The following is a 21,960-nucleotide window of genomic DNA, read 5'->3' on the forward strand; positions in this document are numbered from 1 at the left end:
AATTGCTTATCATTGTAATCACGATTTATTTATATTTATTCTTTCTTAAAATTTTACTCACAAGTTATTAACCTGGCCAACTAGATATTCTTTAAAATTGACAATATTTAATTTTCCTCTCACGCTTGTGTCGGCACGTGACGTGGGCCGCCATCGTTTCTAAAGGTATGCTGCGTTGCGGCTTTCATTCCTCCGCTTTGCAATCTTCGTTGAGCGATGCGTGAATGCTTTTTGGGATATTAAAATTCTATTTCCATTATGAGTGAATACAGTTTTGTATGGGAGTGTAATTTAAAATTTTATTGAATTTCTATTCTTACATTTTGTATGATAAAATGTTCCTTATAGACTATAGTACGTATGTTTTATAAGTTTCTACATATATTTTTTGGTTCAGCAAATTTTTTATATATTTTTTATTATATCCTATTTTTGGTAAGGTAAATAGAGTGATGGGACACAATTCATTCTGTTTCTTTATCTTCAGCCTATTTGAAAATAATTACATACATAATTATTTTGAACTTGCTTAAGCCCAAAAGTTGAGTTGAAATTTTTTTATTGTTTTAAATTAATATTCTAAATTTCATTAAAATCTAAAACAATATTATATACTGATCATTTGTACTATACTTAAAACTAAAAGTAATATAAGATTGCGTATTTTACGGAACTAAGCAACCCTAGTAAGTAGATAGACAGTATTAATTAGTTAAATAACATAACAAGCCCTCATATTTGTAATAAGCTCGTATAATTTTATAAATACAGAGTTAACTGAAGGGATGCAGTAATTAAAGTGACTAATCACTTGTTGCAACTTAAACTAAAAACTATTAAGTACTAATGTCCTTTAATTGAATGCAGTATATAATAGAGGGCGCAGTGAAAAGTTAAATACAAAATTTCTGTGTATATGAAGGCAGAATGGTGGAAAGTAAATTGTCCGATTGCTTTAAAGTAAATTTCATATTTCTCAAAATATTTGGCCTGTGGCCAGGCTCTAGAGACTCTGGATACTACAAATATTACTCAACCGTATTTCTCTTGATTATTTTATTAGTTTACAATATCTTACTTGTTTTCAACTTTCTTTCTACTCCTAGAAAAATTGATTTAGTTATGAACGAGGTTATGTTCTTATTTACGGAAATAGCTGTGTTTAGCAAAGTGTTTTTGATGATTTTCATGCGACAGAAAATTTTTGATGCGTTCGATATTTTGAATTGTGAAGCGTTTAAGGGCCAGGATGATTTTAGTAGACAAATTATTAAAAATCATACACGAAAGTACCAAATCTATTGGAAATCTAATGCAATATTATCAAATTTCGTCCATTTCTCTCAAATTTATATTCCGATATTTCAACATGTGGTATTCAATAAAGATATAGAGTTGCCAGTATGCAAGTATTATTTCTTAGACGATCAGATTATTCGCAACTTCTTTGTATTTTGGTTTATTTATCAGACATTTGGAATATATGCACATATGAATTATAATGTGAACGTTGATGCGTTAATTGCTGGCCTCTTAGTCCATATTATAGCGCAATTGAAGGTAATAAGACATGAAATCGAAAATATAAAAGTCCTTAAAAGTAATAAGAAGTCCTTACAGGAAACGGATCGTTTACAAATATTAACCTTGAATACATATTTAAAACATTATGAAGCTTTGTTAAAGTAAGTTATATGTGAACTTTTTCATAATCATAATAATTTACGTTTTAGATTAATATGAATATAAAATCTATTAATTAAGATTACGTCTAAAAACTTTAGACCAGTCGTGGCGATTCCCACTCGAGGAAATGAAATATTTAATATTCTCACTCGCTTTGGTAACGAGGCAAAGTGCGGCGTTGAGTTCCGCCATTCTACATGCATTGCCTCCAGAATAAAGCGTGAAGCTAAGGAAAAAAAAATATAACTTGGTAATAAACTAATGTTGTTATTTTAGATACTGTTCAATTGTTCAAGATATTATAGGAATAACGATGTTTGTACAGTTTGGGGTATCGTCCGTTATAATTTGTGTTGTTTTATACTGCTTACTTATGGTGAGTTTAATATAGTTTACCATTAATATTATAAGAAACATATTATAAAGTTTTTACGGAAATATGGTAATATTTCCGTATTTGGTGGCTAACAGATAAAGCTATGGTTCTAAGATCGAGGTTATAAAAGTTGAGAAAATGTATTAAAGTTGATGGCAGTGTTTTTCCAATAATTTTGTTTACTCAATCTATTGTAAGTACTAAGTGCAATTCTTAAAGTTTTATAAAATTAAATAGTAAGTCATTAAAAAGCAACATTAAAACTTGAGATTTAACAATAAGTTCGTTATCAATAACATCTTTATCGCTAGTATTATATGTAAAATATATTTATTTCAGCCATTTACAATCCAAGGGCTGATGTTTAAATTAGCTTATTTATTTGCAATGATGTTACAAATTTTCGTGCCAGCATGGCTAGGGACTCAAGTGGAGTATGAGGTTTGAATTAATATTTACATATAGCACATATGTATGTTGTTGTAGAAAATGTTTGTTACATTATCAAATTGCAAAAATAAATAATTGAATTGGATTAAATTGAAATTATTTGTTACAATTTACAAATTTTAACAAAATACGAGGGGCATTCAAAAAGTAAGTTTCGTTGGTCTGGTTTTTTTTAAAATATGGAAACTTACATTTTGACTGCCCCTCGTATTTTAACTAAAAACACTTAAAAATGATTTTTCCTTAAAAAAGATTTTTTATGATTTAGCTTCAACAAACAAAGTGATACTAAAAGTAATTATTAAAGATTTCATCTATTTCAATTGACATTGACAGAATAATAAAAATGATGAATTACAACTGGATATTTCAAAATCTATATATTAAAATATTACTATACTTTTTGCAGAGTCAAAAATTGACTTTTGCTGCGTACAGCTGTGAATGGATTCCGAGATCAGAGATATTCAAGCGAAGTCTTAAGCTTTTTATGGAACGAGGAAATACTAGCATCGTGTTAACAGGATGGAGGATATTTCCTCTGTCACTCGATACGTTCACGTCGGTAAGTGAACATTCATATGTTACATATATTTGATATATGAACATAGGAATATTTAGAGGCGTTTTAGCAATTTATTGCTTTTTCAGCTTCACACTACATCTCGCATATAGCAGGGTAGGCAGAGGCAACCTGGGAACCTAGTGGTAAGATACTTTCCAGTTCCCATTAAGACTTCCGTTCCCCCAGTTTCCGCCAAATTCTGGAGGCGTTTTGAGTGGCGCAACTCAACACCACGCATTGCTTTGTATGAAATTCGCTGCACAATCAAAATCTATAGTGTTAGACTGTACTCAACTTATAAATATTTTATAGAAAAAAAGTATTACAAACTTATATTTGTAATCCATTTCATACAAAATGTGTGCATATGCCCGCAAACTTAAATTGTATCGATGACCTACAATCCTGAAATTGCTATTCAAGCCTCAGTGGTAGCCTCAGTGCGAGTCGGACTCGCATTTTACTGTTTTTTTTCTATCACATCTATGATTTTGTGTCTCTTTCATCTTCCGACATAAACAGAGCAAATATTTTTTCAATTATTATTGTAATTTTTTCTTAACGATTTACAGTAATTTATGGATGGTAGTTTAGTACAAATGCCTAATTTTAATTTTTATTTCAGATTATGAAAACTGCGTATTCTTTTTTCACTCTTTTTCATAACATTCAAGAGTAAGGAAGTTACGTTATTTATGTATTTCTTTATATCATGTATTCATTTATTCTTCAAAGAAGTTATTCATATTTAACCAATAATAAATCTATAGCACGATTGCACCTTTTTCTAGGCTTTAAAAATATTCATTTAACACCTTTGAGATTTTATATTAATTTAGTAGTAAGATATATATATATACATTGTGTAATTTCTTCAAAATAAAAATGTTAGTTAATTGCTGTATACAGTTTTTTTATTCAATTTTCTATTGAGGCAGCCGCGGGGCGTATATGTATTGTAGTATAATTGTTTAATTATTTTATTAAATGAAATTATATTATTATACATAGTCGATGATGAAGAACTTCGCTGAAAATGGCCTTGCTATAATTTTACCGTTATTAAGTTAATTAATTAAAATTAGAATATTAACATATATAATATTTATAAAATACTTATCTATATAATAGTTGTAGGTATAACGTAGTATATATATGTGATTATAACCCTTAAATAAATTCTTAGGGTAGATTTCTATGCTAGTTTACACTTTTCCTAAATAAGTCTTGAACTTAGTCTAATGCAGCTCTACTGGTCTGCTTCTATGCAATCTCGTTACCAACATAGGCTTTGTATGTGGACGCACATCTTTTATTGCAAGATATCGAAATTTACTCCACATAAGTGAAAAACTTACATTAGGTACTTTTTTATCTGTCTATATTATTTTTCTTTACAAACTGTCTTTGTGAGTATGGTAGATAACAGTATTAATAAGAATAAAATTCATTATAGAGATATTTGTATAATACGAACAAATATTTTACATTCCGTTACAAAGAGAGATAATGAGAGATGTGGCGTAATCAACTCTTGTAAAATAGTGTCAATATTCTATATATTTCCACGCAGTAAACATACAAAGACCATCAAAATTTACATTTTTCCATAAATGTATGCCTTTTTGTTGAATATTCTTCATTATTATATAATGAAAACAAAAATATGCATATCTGTATTTTATGCATATTGGAGTCGAAAGCTACCCTACGAAGGAAGCTTAAATTGCGAATGTAGTTAAGGGTTAAATTGTAAAATATGTAGGTATTTATATAAAATAAATTTACTTTATAAAGAATTATTATTATTGCTTATTTTCGCCACTATTCTCCAATTTGGGTTGAAAGCGTAGAACGCCTCGAAATTTGGTTCTCTCCATTTTGAATAATGAACACATGTACAGTATTATTTTAATATAGATATATACTCAATACCTTTATATCTTCAGTGTCTCTAGGTCGAATTTTTAATTCAGATTGAAATAATAAATATTAGTGCTACATGTAGAGCATGATAAGTTTCCTGTACTCTAAAGGATTGAATGATGGAAAACAAAAATTAAAAAGTATGCAAATTAACGCATATCCTTATAATTTATATTGAAATTTAATTCCTATACATATGGTAATTTTTTTTGCTTGTAGAAAATAAGAACGCTGCATTTCCTACATGGCAGGGTAGGCCGAGAAAACCTTAAATGTCGTCCTTTATCTTGAATATAAATAATTCTTTCCCCAAGCGGGGATTCAACCCACAACCATCGAACACACTAGCGTTGCCCCTCTGAGCCATCTAGGCAGACGTGCCTAACTACTCCCACTAGTTTTTGGCAAACAGTCCATTAAGTATAACTTATCCCCTCCATAACAATCCTCATCCTTTGCCAAAGTAATATGTTAGACGTTTAATGTATAATAAAAATTATGCAATCGTGTAAATGGAAAAGAAGTGGCAAGTCTACATTATCTCTGTCTAGCTCTCAAGCGATACGGCGTGAAGCTATTCATTTATTATGTAAAAGTAGAAAATTATTGCGAAAAGTGCATGTGAACGGTACTCGTATTTTATGCTACGATTGTTATATACTTTGACATTTCTGTTTCTCGTATACATGAGAAACAAATGTAATTCGTACCCATCTTCCGAATGATGTCTCTTTACTTAAAAAGCTTGGAAAAACTTTCCTATGTTGGAAATATTTAGGAATATGGTCTGTTGGGATTGGGTGTAAATATTACAATTATTATTCGTTTATGTATTTCCTCTGGACCCTTGTACTGTATAATCCAATGCTCATATAACATTTGTGATATATGCCTGGAGCAATTGAGTTGTTGATTCAAGAGATTACGCTTTTCTTTAACAATATGGCAATTACAATACAAATTATAATGATAATGATAATGATACTGATTTGGATAAAATAAGTTCTGCTAGTACTAGATAGTGAAGAAATGGAAAAGATACACACACGCCATTTTATATACTGATTTGTCGAAATACAATTTATATTAGAAATTTTATTATCGATTGGGTAATTTTACTTTCCTATTTTAATCTTTCATACCTGTCATCGCATATATGACAATGTCCTCCTACGAAGTTCAACCGCCCACGCCGAATTATTACTTATTGAATGACGATTCGAGAAAGGAATATTTTGTACCAATCTCAGGGCTTCGGTATATATGGCCTAATGATGTATGACGTAACGACGGAGGCTTTTCTTATAATTTGGTTTAACTCAAATAAAAATATAGTCATATTCTTTTAGAAATCTAAACAAAAATATTAACATAGAAATGATAAAAGAAGTTTAACAGAAAATATACATATATTTGGAAACATAAGGAATCATTAAAACACTACGATTCTATATTGAGGTATTTTTTTTTAAATATTTATTAAGCACGATTGCTTTTACACAAATAATCATTTATATATATGAAAAAAGGTATTGTATATTATTTAGATAAAGCGGTTGTTTTAACGATACAGTTTTATCAGTAGAGTAGCAGAGTATCAATTAACAATTGTCTGATCACATTTTTTACTCATATATCACCATCATCACCACTAAACATTTTGTATTCCAGAGGCTCTATTCAATAAAAAATGTTTAATGAAGAGCTAATAACTTAACACAAGTACATTATAAGTAGAAATTGATATTATTTTATATTATATCTTAAAAAATATATAATGTTTCACAATTCTTTCGTTTTCAGTTTCGTTAACATCCAAGATGTAATAAACGTAACAATGTTTATTAAATATGCAATGGGATCTCTGGTTATCTGCGTGTTTTTATGTGGATTGCTTTTAGTAAGACTACTTTGCAATATTTTTAAGTGAGTTCAACTACATAATCTTTTCAGTTTGGAGGACGGAGTGTTTTGACACTAGAATCTCTTTGTCTATTCATGAAAAATGGTGGTACTAAAAAAAGAATACCTACAGATATCATCTCCTGTATTATGTATATTTTAATAATAGATTCGTATATTTATCAAAGAAAATGTTCCTTTCATTACGATTTGGGTATAATGGAATATTGTTTGTGTGGGTGGGAGTCTACAAATGTATAATAAGCATTGTGGACATAAATATAATTTCCAGGTCATTCATCGATTTCCAGAGCAGCCTAGATTTTCTTAACTAAACCTTGTGAGTCAAAGATTAATATTAAGAAAATAGACAAATATAAGTGAGCAGGATTCGTATCCTGCTCCTTTGTGTACTCACGAGAGTGTTCTTGTATTTATCTTTATACCAAATATACTCTTCAACTCAGTGAGCCATTAGTATTGCAATATTTTTTATTTTTTTTTAATGGAAAACGAGGCGAACGAGCGTTCGGGTCACCAGATGATGATCACCGCCGACCCCGTGCAACACCAGAGGAGCTACAGGTGCGTTGCCGGCCTTTGAGGTGGAGATAGACGCGCTTTTTGAAGGTACCCATATCGTACCGACCTGGAAACACTGCCGCAGGTAGACCATTCCACAGTTCAGTGGCGCGTGGAAGGAAATTTAAATATAGCCTCTTAAAGCAGACTGAGAGTAAAAAGCCGCCATCCAACACGCAATGCCCCCAGCATACGGCGGGAAATGGGCAACGGAAGCGTCATAATCTCGTGAAATCAAGAATAGAGTCTTAACACTATGTTCTCAGGTTCCCTCTGCCTACCTCTGCTCTGTGTACAATATATACCGTGTTAATTATATCTTCCAGCCTTTGACAATGGAGGCTTCCACGTTCATGTTGTCCTATTTAATGGGAATGATACTACAGTTGTATGTGCCAGGGTGGGTCGGTACACAAATTACTGAACAGGTGATTATAACTCCATATATAGTACGTTTGTTAATACTGAATTGTTTACATTGAAAATGTATGGAAATTGTGAAAATTTACGTAATTCGTGATTTTGATTTCAATTAATTTGTTTTTATTACTGGTGATGGCTTATAGCTAAAACTAACAGTTTTTTAATCAATGCATTGGTACAGAATATGTGGGGTAATGATTAAGTTTCTGAAGAATATTACCCAATCTTTTAATTTTACATTAATATTTTTAATTTTTATTTCAATAAGTTTGGTATTTTATTCGCGTATAAAATGAACGTGCAAAGTCCAAGTCGTTATATCGACAGAAGTTAGCGCTTACGTAAAGAATAGCTGTGTTGACATATTTAATGCTACCTCTACGTGCTCGTCCAACACATAGTCTACTTTGAGAACAATAGAATCGTTTTATTCTTGCATATCGAATGGGTTAGAGTAAAGAATATATATAGCAAATAAAAAATAGTGGTAGGGCGGAGCTGAGGTCAGTCGTAGTGCTGGGGTATACGTGTGATGACTGCAAACGTGACGAATTGTGAGTTCGATTCCCTCTTGAGGAAATTAAATATTTCATATTTTCATTTCTTCGCTCTAGTATCGAGGCAAAGCAGGGTGTTGAGTTCCACCTCAATTCAGTCAACACACAATGCCTCCAAAATTTGAGGAAATGGGGAATGGAAACGCCTTAATAAGAACGGAGTGTCTCTGTCCTCTGCCTACCCTGTAATGCGCGGGGTTTGCCGGTATGAAGCTGAACAAATAAATAAATAAAAAGGCCTCGATATGAAAAAGGTTAATTTTATTTAAATATAATAATACAATCTTAAAGATAGTAACCAAAAACCAATCGGTCATACCATTCATTGAGTAAGTTTCATATTAATAAAAAGCCCAGATTCCAAACTGCTGAGTTCAACGTATCCTTACAGAGTCAAGAGTTAGAGTTTGCGGCGTATAATACCGAATGGGTCTCAAGAACAGAGCCATTTAAAAAGAGTATCACAGTTTTTATGTCACAAACACTCTCATTGTATTGGTGGATTTGAAGCTGTTTCCTTTATCTCTTCAGACCTTACTTCTGTAAGTACTTAAATATACTACTATATATTCTTTTTTTTATGACTTGCTTTGTTTTTAAGTCAGTTCCTTCAGTACTCTAGATCCAACAGTTATAATTAAACAGAGGATATTTAATAAATTGTTAAGTAGAATTAAACTCATTATGTTTTCATAGAATTTATAAAATCTTTTTACTTCCAAAGACTTGAATTTCCAACGCAAAAGAAAGTCAAGAATATTTGAAGCGTCTATGGTCCATCTACGATTACCTAAGAGACTTCTCGGCTTCTAAAGCGGGTCAGGATCCTTTATTCTAAATGGTATTTTTTACTTTTCTCATTATACGTTTATTTAAATATTACAGTTTCTGCAGACATAAATTTCTTTAGTTATGTAAAACCTTGAAATGAGAAAAATTGTATAAATATGAAATATTTAATGTTGACACATTATTTCACTATGTAATTCTTCTGTTTTATTAACGTTTTTATATTATTTTTCTTGTGCTTTGCGTACTAGGTATCATAATTTTATTCTTCATTCCTTGCAAAGTACATATTTAGTAGCGGCACCTAACAAATGCACTTTGCCTTTGTTTCTCAAACACCTAAAGTATAAATCTAAATGTTTTATCGAACATTTGAATTCACAACCATTTTGTTCTTCGACGTACAATCTACCTTAAATACGAAGCGATTTCGTAATTATATTCCTTATCCCAAACAAAATTAAAATTAGTAGCACGCGCCATTTGTGGTATTCACCAGATGAGCTGTTCAGCCAGTTTAAGAGTTAACGCGAAACATTTTCTTCGTGAGCCGACGACCCCTGCAATTAAAACGCACCCGAAGGGTTGCATCGCTTTGGATATTGCGAGCACGTCCATTGTTTTAATCTACTCTGCAATCCAGAAGGATATTATACAGAATGATAATATTCCCCACTTTATCTTGACACTTGACGTTAAATAAAAGTGAACGAGTAGGTTCCCTGGCGGGGGTCAAACGTTGCCGGTCGGTAACCTTCTCGCGGAACATGGTAGCGTTATACTTGATTGAAATATTAATTCGTTGCCCCGTCGCGTCGCGATAACTGTAGAAATAATTTTCTCGTTTAAATCGCTTCGTAGAAAAGAAGCTTACCGCTATGTTCATCTTGAGATTTTTCATAACTATTCCCTTTGTTGAATAAATAATCACATTTTTAATGCATAGAAAATGATATTTATCTTTCTCAGTACTCAGTTAAGTAACTTATTTTAATTTTTTAACTTTTTGAATTTTATTTACCCAAACCAAGACCCAAACGCAGCTTCGCCCGCTTTTACTTATATTATAGCCAATTATAGACCTATTCCGTACTAAGGGATCACAGACATCATCTATTTGTGTTCATGACTGTTTGTAATTTGTATATAAATATAATCGTACCACTCCAGAGAGGCCAATCAGAGTGTGTGATCGTAAACGCGGCAGGTTGTGGATTCGATTCCCACCCGAGAAAATAATATTCTCATTTCTTAGCTCTTATTTCGAGGCAATATCTGTGCCTACTCTCCTGTGTGCGGGATACAGCGTGAAGCAAGGGTATATATGGCTATATACAGCCTATATCATCCAATTGAGAAATTTCAAGAAACTATAAAGGAGCTAAATTTCACGCTCTGCTAATACCCGGTAACACCTGCGAACGTACTCGTTAGCGGCAACTCAGAATTGTCGTCGATTAAAATCACTAACGCCATATCCAACGCTAATTGCTTTGAGTAATGTATACCTCTTATATTAATAGTTATTCTAATTACATTTCCTGTTACGTTTGAAGCTTGTTTATATAGGTATGTATTTAAAAATACCTACATATAATTTTCATGAATTAATACCTAAAAATTCAAAATTATATGTTACCTTGTCCAGACTAGTTACTGTAATATTCATAATATTGAAAAAAAACCAATTCAGTATTTTAAAATAAATTCTAATAAATAGACCCTGTAGGTTTTATATAGGAAATCTAACTTGTAATATATCTTTTCTTTTTTAAACTTCACGCTTTATGTATGTATAGTGTTAACTGGCTACATTTAATAAAAATTATCTACATTAACTTGCTATAGCAACACTACTAACAATAACGTAACTCAACGCCGTGCTTGTCTTGTCGGAGCGGGAAAATTTCATTCCTGAGTTTCATTGTGGGAGGATTGAACTCACAACCAATGAATTTACAATCAACAATATCCTGCTAAATATTTAAATAATTAGTATCATCGTATACATTCTTTCCAGTTAGTTTTCATGCAACTACCTGCATTTTATTCAAATTAAAATTATAAAATGTTAGCAAAATTATGAAACGAAGAAAACTTTGCTATCTACTGTTTATTTAACTGTTTGTAAAATCTTAATGCCGTGGTTCGAGCTTAATGCTAATGAGCCAGCGCATTATACGGTTGTTTCGTTTGAGGATTAAAATTAAAAATTAAATGAGACAATATGAAAATTTTTGATACATTTTTTTTAGCTTCTCGCTGTATTCTGCACTTAACAGGATAGGCAGAGGGGGCCAGGGAAAATGACTATATTTCATTGCCTCGCGTGGGAATCGAAGCCCTACCACATCCTGCGTTTACGTTCGCACTTTGTCCTGATGGCGGGACTGGTCTGGTGGACTACTATTTGTTCATTGGTATAATAATCATTATATACTGTCTGTATAAAAATATAAATCACAGTTAAAAAAATGATTGATGCTATCAGTTGTAATTTACTTTAATACCGAATAATTGTCCGAAGAAGACAAAATTTTTTTACAAGTTTGTAAATTTATAACTTTGTACAGTTGTTACATACAATAATTAGAATAAAATTCATGTAAGGCTTTCAATGCCTTAATTTTTTATATATATATCTAATATCATTAACTAATTTCTTTTCGTAATCTTCTCTCTCAAATGTAAATATCTATTGCAAATAAATATCAAAATGCATTTTTAACTAAATAAAATCTATATTCGAAAAAAAAAGAAAACATAAAGCTTTATTAAAAATTATTGCACAACAGTATGCGAAAGAAGATCCAACTCCACGAGCTCGTTACTAAACTCAAACAATATTTTACTCGAAAAATGTTTTTACAACTTTTAGAATAGAAAGTTCCATTAAAAACTGTGCAGCACTGGAACTTGTTGGATCTGTTGTTACAGTTGTGTACATTGTTAAGTTTGCTAACTGTTAATATGGAGGAGGAGGAGAGCTCTTGAACAGTGCTAATGAGCATAGCCATTACAGTGTGCGTGCCTCAAGTACGGGAGGTAATCTTTGGATAACCTGGAGTGGTCTTAGGACTTTTACGTACGGAGTGTTCATAAATTAAGGTTATTTCAATTTTAATATTTTATTTCATTAATAATAATTAATAAAAATATATTAAAAAATATATATATTTATAATTTTAAATTAAATAATTAATTCGAACAATATGGTAATAATGAAATATTATCATGAAAGTTATATTGCAATATAATGAAACTAATCGTGGCCCAGAAGCACAGATGTGGGACTGTAAGTGGGTTGTGGGTTTAACTCTAAGAAATAAAATATTTACATCTCTTCGCTCCAGAGCGAACTCAACACCGCTCGACACCAGTGTCGAGGTAAAACGCGGCGTTGAATTCCGCCACTCAACACGCTAATAATAAACCAAACTGAAATAGAAAAATGAATTTTTTTCTCAATTTTTCATCAATTTTAGTGTGGCCAAAGCCTTAACCTGCAACACATTTGGATAAACCGAAGTACACTTAGGGAACCTTTAGATGCTTTGTTACAATAACAGGAAAGTTGACTTTTGTTGTTTTTAATCTCGGTTGCGTAGTTCAAGTCATTGTTAACGTAGTGCCTACGTGATAATACTCGTAGTGTTGCTAGTGATAAGTCTCCTCTCCGGGCTATGGACGTGTGGAGGGCACTTCACTGAAAAACCCAGGATGGGGGCTAGTTGCGATACAAACATGGCTATGGTGTTGGGATGTGTAATGTTATATTTACTAATAGTTGCGGGTTCAAATCTTACTGAGGGTAACATTTATATTTATTATTTAGGTGTTTATTTTCGGCATTTGTGCAGTATACTTTTAACTATAGCAATGAATATAGTAGGACGTTGTTTGTGGAAAGTGGAAGAAAAATGTTTATTCGTCTTTTCTTAGTATATGGATACGACTAAATATAAGAGAAATATTGTAAATATTTTAACATTCAATACAATTTTATATTTATGTGTGCCTTAGTAATATTGGTAATCTTTACTCGTATATCAGTTTGTGGTAATTTTAAACTGCTAAGTTAGCTAGTCTATTAGATAGTTTTCTCAGACTAGATGAAATAATACCTAATATTAGGTAATAAAATAAAATTATCTTTTATATTTAAAATATTCGGATTTATTAAAATATTTATTTATTATTATTAGAAATTAGAAAACGCCTAAAAACCTAAAATATACCCAATAATATTTAACGATAACAAAGCAAGAAACCCAAACATGTGCAGAATAAGCAAAAGCAAAAGTTAATTAAACAGAATTTCTATAGCTTTCTCTGTTCTGCAAAAATTACTCCCGTACAATTCACTTTCCAAGTTAAACATTTACATTTCAACATTGTACGAGTATTTGTGAGAAGGCATTGAGTGAAAAGTGCCAGATTTAATCATTAACAAATAATTCCCTACTGTTTTCACGAAGAAACAAAGACGGCTTACATCAAAAGAGATTTCGCAATTAACGATGTGTATTACAAGTTTAATTGAACGCCAATATATTGTGGGATGTTTAAACTGAAATATCGTAATTAATCCTTTATTATGCTGATTTATGATTTTATTGCCTAATTTCTCTTTTTTTGGTTCGCGCTGTATTTTGCATATAGTTAGGTTAGGTAGGCAGAGGAATGTTACTGTTAAGACATTCCGTTCCCAATTTTCTGCAGAATTTTCAGACATTGTCTGCTGAATAGTGTAACTCAACGACGCCCTTGGCCTTTTTATAGAGGAAGCAGGTGCGAGAAATATTAAATAATTCCTTACTAAATATCAAATATTAAATAATTCCTTACTAAATATTAAATAGTACGAATCGAACCCATAACCATTATTTTATTAGTCACACGCTCATACCTCATTTTTTTTATTGGTCTTCTTATTAATTTGAAATTAAAAAAATCGATTAAGTACGAGTCGGAGTCGCTTACCGAGACTTCCATATTATAACTTCAGGATTGTAGGCAAACGGGAAGTACAACTTATAAAAGTTGACAAAGTTTATAGCAGGGCATATGCACCTCGTTTTGTATGAAATGAACTACAAATATAAGTTTGTAATGACTTTTTTAATACCTAGAAATTTTGACTTTATAGATTTTTTTCCTTTATTTGTATTATAACTTCTCACTTCGTGCCAAATTTTAAAACTATACGTCCGAGAGAAATACCTTATAGGTTTTGATTAAGCGTTGAATTTCATACCAAAAGCTAAAAAATTGAAGATTTATTTTGTTTGAAGCACAAAGGAACATAAACTTGAATATTTGATATCAATTTCACGATACCTCCACGCTATCTTGAGATAAATAATCCTGACAGGCGGACAGAGTTATAATTCTATAAGGGTTCCATTTTAACCTTTTAAACGGAACCCTAAAAAGTATAAAAAAATGTATACTTTAAAAAAGCAGTCCAAGAGTTGATGAGGGCGCCCTGGGATGTGATGCGAGTTCGACGTAACGAATGCCCGCGGGCGTGTTTTATCTGCTGAATAAAAGTGTTGTTGCAGTACAGGATCTAATGATGCTACCTGAAAATGTACCTCGAGATCTGTTCCTTTGTTGTATGTTCTCTGAAAATCAAGTGGGACTTGTGTGTCTCATCGCCTTTACACAAAAAAAACAAGCTTGTGTTTAAGCGAGAATAATAGGGATTTTTCATCTAAATTTTAACCCCTTTCACGACCTTCTCGTAGTTAAGGGTGTTTTAAATAGCGGAGTAGAATACTGAAAAGCTATTTTGTCTATGTTGTAATTGTTATCTTACGCTCCTGTATATAATAGTGGTTGGTGAAGTAAATAGTCTTTTTTTAAAACTAATTATATTCAATTTATTTTTATTTTTATAAGTAACTAGCGGACGCGCGCAGCTTCGCTTGCTTATTTAGGGTTACCACGAAACATGTGTTCAATGAAATATTTTTAAGACTCTAAATTTAAAATTTTACAAAAATCGGTGGCGATTTAAAGATTTTTCCATACAAACCTTCAACCCCTTATTTGCACCCTAGTGGGAGAATTCTAGAAAACGATGAAACACGTGGTAAATTAAATACTTTTAAAAATCTAAATATCAAATTTTAACGACTGTGCATCTTACCTCAGTCAGTGAGGGCAAGTCCTTTTATATGTAATTTTATATTGTTTGATTCTCTTTAAGCCGAAATCCTTATAGATTTCTTAATTTTTTAACGGATTAATTTTTTATTAACCACGAACTTAAAGAATATTTGTAAGTAATTAGGTAAATAACATAGTAGTCGATAAGTTGTAATATTTAATTGTAAATTTTAATAATCTCTTCTTTTTTTAACAGACCTTTATTTATCTATTTTATTTTATATACAACATCACGTATTTAATTTAAATACATTAAGGTATTATTTATAGACCATTAGTAAATACGCGGATTTAACAAAAAAAATATTAAATCAAATAAAATATCTGTCTCGAAAGGATAACATTGGTAGTAAATCTATTTTGCGTTGCTATGCACTCGATTCAATAGCAAATATTTGTGAGCGGGGTTGGGCGGCGACTGATTGCAAACCCAAAGCAGACGCTCAAGGCTTTTAAGAAAAATACGTTACAAAATACTACCTATTCCATATGAAAGTATGGAATGAATAATATTTTGCCATTCTAAACTGAATGAATATAGCTATGTTTAGAAACAAATTAAATTAAATCAGCTTCACGCAGTATCCCGCACCTAGCAGGGTAGGCAGAGGGAAACTAATATTAAGACACTCCGTTCCCCAGTTTCTGCCGAATTCTAGACGTATTGCGTGTTAAGTGACACCAGCACCAACACCAGACACCAGAGCTCGACACCAGAGCGAAGAAATGGAAATATAGATTTAAATTAATATTATATCTCCTCGAGTGGGGATTGAACCCACATCCAGTCGGTACAGTAACACTTTGGGCCCCTGGGCCACGACTGGCCTCAGCTAGCTTCTAGTTAGGCATAGATATATCAATTTCAGTAAAAGTCTTGAAGAAAAACTTGGATAGAGGTGAGCAATTAGAGCGTGTCCGTGTTCCATTTTGCGGGTGGGTGACGTCACCTGCACTAATTGCGTCTCATTTAGGAATTACCGGCCCTGCAATTAACCTACATCCGTTTGCATCTTTAAACGTACATATGCAGGGTACTTGTGTATTGAGAACTTCTGCCTTTGAACGGCATGTTGGATGAATTTTTAAATATTCTAAATGACAAGACCGCGCTAGCGAGCTGGTGGCAAGGTGTCATTTCCGCGATGCCATGGCTATTAATTTAAAACTGCATTTTTATTAAAGGCACCTTGTTAATAACATATGTAGCTCTTTATATTTTTTAATTTATAGCCGTAGTCTAGCGTGTAAATGTATGCAATTAAAAGGTTAGTATAAAAAGTTGAAACTAAGACGGAAATATTTATTTTGAAGCGGAATCAACGATAACGACGTAAACTTGGAGAGAGTTATATTTGAAATTACTATGTCACTAAAACAAAGTGATTGCTTTTCTATTAATAAGAAATATTGGAAATTCCTTGGCATCTATTCGACTATAGATTCGAAAATGTATATTTGGTATTCAAGAATTGTCCTATTCATATTTATTTTCTTTTACGATACATTGAGTACTTTAAATTTTTATTACGTACCAAGAGATTTGGATCATTTCATCGAAGAATTGATATTTTACTTTACGGAATTGTCAGTTATATCGAAAGTATTGACATATATTTTGATGCGTGAAAGCATCACTAAAATACTTTGCGTGTTAGACAGTGAAAAGTTTGAACCAGACACAGAAAAAGGAATACAGATTACAACTGCCGCGATGAAATTTAATGTAAAATATTGGAGAATCGTAGCATTCGTTTCGTATTTTTCTCATTTAATTCATATATTATCGCCTCTTGTAGCTCATTTAAGCTTGTCTGTACCACTTGTATTGCCTTTGTGTAGTTACTCCTTTTTAACAGAGAGTTTTAAGGAGAGATTCATTTATCCACTTTACACGTATCAATGTCTGGGTATGCACGCACATATGTTGTGCAATCTAAATATAGACACATTTTTCTTGGGCCTAATGATTTTCACGATAGCTCAGTTGGAAATATTGGAAGATAAACTGGTTACTTTAACTAATATTTCTCGATTACCTAATTCTAAAACAAGCGACAGGAATATTTCAAATAAAAATGAGTTAGAATTTGGAAAAAACTTAAACAAATGTGTTATACAATATACAGAGATCAGCCAGTAAGTATTAGTACATATACATATTAAATGCAATAAATAATACTTTAATAATTATGTAATATATTTCTCCCCTTTTTTAGATTTTGTGATTTAGTTGAAGACGTTTTCAGCATTACTCTGTTTGTACAATTCGGTATAGCTTCATGTATTATTTGTGTATGCTTGTTTCGGTTTACACTGGTCAGTATTTTTTATTTATAATTCTAGATTTTTTAAGCTTAATTTAATTTTAAAACGATTTAGCTATATTACATATTAAATATAATAACTGTTCATCATTGTTTTATGTATAACTGATATTTATACTTACATCGAATACAAAATCCCGACCACGAATTTACATTTTAAATAATATATCTTTCATTCATTCATCCCGTTTACATTCATGTGTATCACGCACATAGCGGGATACAGCGTGAAACGGAATAGCAGGGTAGGCAGGATATAGCAGGGTAGGCAGAGGGAATCTAGTGTTAAGATACTCCGTTTCTTTATTCGTTCCGTTCATTAATTTCCACTTTCCGCCGAATTATGGAGGCTTTGCGTGTTGAGTGGCGGGCTTAACGCTAGTCTATTTTCCTCGACATCAAAGCGAAGAAATGAATGGCCTCAACGGCCACAATAATACTCTCTTCTACTTCTATATAAACTGACAGAACATAATTTTAATAAACTAACGTGCGGCCTTCTTTGTCACAAGATTATAGAAATGGTATCCAAATAAATGAAAAATATACTTATTAACAATTATAACACAACAGTCAATATCAATAGTAAATGTTTACTTTGCAGCCAGCCCCGATCCAGTACTACATGTTCTTAGCGAGTTACATGTTTGTGATGACGATACAAATTGCGGTTCCTTGTTGGTTCGGTACTCGTATTATAGTTAAGGTATTTATGTTTTACCGTTCGAAGTATTCATGAATTATAGTAAAAAGGTAGCAAGTTCGATTCGTACTCGGGGGAATAATAACAGTAACACAGTAGTAACACTCAAAGTCTCGAAATTCGGCAGAGGGTAGGGAAAGAAGAGTCATATCATTAGGTTCTCTCTGGCTATCCTATTTGTTATGCACTGTTTTTTTGTATAAAAAAAAACCATCGCAGTTTAGTAGATAAATGTGTGAAAGCACGTGATGATTGTATATCACATATTAAGTACACGTTTTTATTTAAAAAACAGATTTTTCCTGTTTTCATTACACAAAATATGATTTGGAGTTTCATCAACGAATATAAATATTATCAGAAGACCTGTATTGAATTTATTTTATGAAATAAATTTTTGCAATTAGTTAAAATTTTTCCACTATCTGTCGTTTTAATATTATTCTAAAGTATCGGTATTCTCATTGAATAGCTACAGTTTGAAAAATTTGTTTACACTTACAAATAAATATTTATTTATTTTTCTCATAATTTTGTTTAAAATGTATGTAGAAATTTCCCACATCTACCATCAACCAATTCCACCCCATTTAAACACCAGAATAACGAGACAACCACATTATTTTAAATAACCTTAATAAAGTGCTTACTATAAATTTATTTGAATAAAGAATATTTTTAACCATACGTTTTCCCCGATTAGAAATCGAACCCAATACTACTACAAAGACTATATGTAAAATCTGAACTGAAATAATTTTCAACTGAAAGAAAAAAATATAAATACTTATCTAAAAATATATATTTTATAATAGAACATCGTATTTCAGAGTAGCTTATTATCCCAGGCAATTTACAATTGCGACTGGACGCCTCGACCCCGCCGCTTCAAGAGCACCATGAGACTCTTCGTTGAAAGGGCTAATCGCCCACTCTCTGTTACCGGTTGGAAGATGTTCCCGTTGTCGTTAAATACTTTCACCTCTGTAAGTTTAATAGTTTTTCTTTATTATTATAAGGTTTTTTTATTACTGCTTTCTGGTATTTGTTAATTTAAAATTGGGAAACAAATATATGTTTGTGGTCTTTTTTTTTTAAATTATGTTACGATACGAGAATTCGGCGGAATGGTGGGGAATGGAAGTATTTTAATGGGAACGCAGTGTTCTAATACTAGGTACCCAGGTTCCCTCCTATGTGCAGGATACAGTGTGAAGCTAAAACAAAATAATGTTAAGAAATTACAATATTAAACGTTTTAAGACCATACGATGTTTGGTAATCAAAATACTTTAATCTTTGATTATTTGCGCCTCAAAACTTAATAAATATTCAAATAAAAGCCAAATAAATCCATTTATTCCAATAAAATGTAGAGAATAAATCACACATTCTAATATCAACGATTGTTACAGATAATGAACTCGGCGTATTCATTCTTTACATTGCTACGATATATGCAAACAAGGGAGCACTGAGATTAAAAGGAAATACAATATATCTCACAGTACACATATCTATATACTTTGTATTTGAAAAGGCACAAATATTTTTAGGCTAAATCTATGGTATAAATATCCGAGATTACCGGACATAGACGAGGTATTACCGAGAATCGACAGTCGAGGCACAGGCAAAACTATTGGGCTTAGAATTAAAAAAGAATCAAATTACCTTCACGCCGTATCCCGCACACAGCAGGGTAGGCAGAGGGTTCCCCGAATATTTCGTGGCATTGCGTGTTGTATACAACACTTGTACCTAGAATGTAGAAATTTGCCCTGTAGCCAAGTTAACGAGTATAGGGGAGCACTAAAAGAGGAGGAGTGGATAGGATCTTCTATTTTACGTATTAAATTCCATGTAAACAAAGACACGGGTGACATATAGTATATCACAGGTTTTTCAGTGACCCTTTTACAAATGTTACAATGCTTCGAGACAATAGCGTTGAACAACAGCTCATCAGTTAGCTGTGGCCGTAATAAGGCGTGTTCTTCGGGAACAGCCAAAAGGAAACAATGATTTTCCCGGGACTAGATAAATAAGATGTTCGAACGTGACGAGGGTATCTTTACAGTTTTTATGGAATCTTTTAGTGAGTGTAGCATTGTCCTGGCCGAGGTCCATCTGATACTCTTTGTTTAGGTTGAACGTATTGTTAATGCAAAGGAATGACTGCGGCGTTTTCTTGTTTTCTAAGTTGTGTAGTGTGACGAGGTTAGATATGTAAGGGTTTGTGCTATTTTAGAAAATAGACTTTAGAAAATAGAACAAACAAAAGGATTTATAATTTTAGAACATATAAGTGGAAAAACTCAACATTTACAAGCACCTTGTGTGGATAATTTAGAAAGTTTTGCATAGATTTCATTATTATTACTAGATATATTACTAGATTTGTTACTGAGTATATAATGCTAAATTACACTAAATAAAAATGTGAAAAAAAATAATTCGTTTAATTTTATTATATTGTATAAGCAAAGTATTTAGCCACAATAAAAATAAAATAATGAATTTTCCGCCAACCCAAAGATGATTTAGGAGAGGTACTCGAATTTATAAGGAATGTATGTCGTCAATGAAAAATAAATTTAGGATCCCAGATACTTTGGGCTCCCGTGATGTACGTTCTGCAGAGAGCTGGAACCCTTTTATTAAAGCATATATTACAACGCGTCCCGTCGGTGACACTGAATAATATGCTCTTTGTTGCTACTATTCTTTTGAAATTCGTCCAATTTCAGATTTTATTGCCTTACATTATTTATTACTTTAGTATATATAAATATTATAATATTTTAATATTTGAAGATGATTTGGACGTTTTTTGTTAATCTTTTTCTTGTATCAAAATTTTTAATTATGTCGTTCTGTTCCGATATAATTGAAATTATTAATAACAATTTGTCAGATTAATTATATTCACATATCAAAATAAAAAGCAAAAATCTCGTTAATTTTTGTAGCTATAATTAAACTAAATTTCAAGTATTTGAGATGTTTAAAACAGCTTCGTAGTTGACGGTAAAGTTAAATGAATATTTGTTTTGGAGTGAAGACGGATTGCAGTGCTAATTCCGGAATCTTGAACGTACCTGTTTGTCTTTAAGACACCGTGAAAATTGCTTAACATTTTTAAATATTTTTTCATTTATTTGTAATTAACTAGTATTTCTTCTTTATATCGACAATTAAACAAAATGTGACTGCTACGACTGCTACGACTAGTGCCTAGTTTAAACATTTATTATTATGAAAATAAAGAAAAATCTATTTACTTATTAAGGTGTTCTTTAATGTAAACAAAAAATATAATTTCCATACCATTCCAAACGAAACCCTTCAGGGAAAAGTGCTGAAATTTATATGGGGAAAACCGCAACAACAATTTAAAAAAAAATACACTGGATTACTCGTATATGGTGAAAACGCCTCTGCGACAGAAAACGTAAATAAATGACAGTAGGGTTAAAACTTACCGCATGTGAAATTAG

At 31.7% G+C, this 21,960-nt stretch overlaps 2 protein-coding genes across 3 annotated transcripts; both read left to right on the forward strand.

Moving 5' to 3' along the window:
• The first annotated feature begins 927 nt into the window (after nucleotides 1-927).
• Nucleotides 928-3,859, forward strand: LOC146535803 (odorant receptor 4-like). Of its 2 annotated transcripts, XM_085191334.1 has the most exons (5): nucleotides 1,466-1,685; nucleotides 1,963-2,062; nucleotides 2,402-2,503; nucleotides 2,922-3,077; nucleotides 3,703-3,859. In XM_085191334.1, the coding sequence occupies exons 1-5, from the start codon at nucleotides 1,492-1,494 to the stop codon at nucleotides 3,754-3,756; spliced, it is 606 nt and encodes a 201-aa protein (XP_085047460.1). In that variant the 5' UTR covers nucleotides 1,466-1,491; the 3' UTR covers nucleotides 3,757-3,859. The 2 variants fall into 2 exon arrangements, with proteins under 2 accessions (XP_085047459.1, XP_085047460.1); XM_085191333.1 differs by lacking the exons at nucleotides 2,402-2,503; nucleotides 2,922-3,077; nucleotides 3,703-3,859 and having other exon boundaries at nucleotides 928-1,685; nucleotides 1,963-2,090.
• Nucleotides 3,860-16,796: 12,937 nt separating this feature from the next.
• On the forward strand, nucleotides 16,797-20,017 carry LOC146535804 (odorant receptor 70a-like). Its single transcript, XM_085191335.1, has 5 exons — nucleotides 16,797-17,569; nucleotides 17,650-17,749; nucleotides 18,362-18,463; nucleotides 19,291-19,446; nucleotides 19,876-20,017. Exons 1-5 carry the CDS (start codon nucleotides 16,797-16,799, stop codon nucleotides 19,936-19,938), a joined length of 1,194 nt encoding a protein of 397 aa, XP_085047461.1. The 3' UTR covers nucleotides 19,939-20,017.
• The last annotated feature ends 1,943 nt before the right edge of the window (nucleotides 20,018-21,960 follow it).

Source organism: Heliconius melpomene, chromosome 10, assembly GCF_056956725.1.
Source record: "Heliconius melpomene rosina isolate 202511_hmr_F chromosome 10, ASM5695672v1, whole genome shotgun sequence".
Classification (NCBI taxonomy): domain Eukaryota; kingdom Metazoa; phylum Arthropoda; class Insecta; order Lepidoptera; family Nymphalidae; genus Heliconius; species Heliconius melpomene.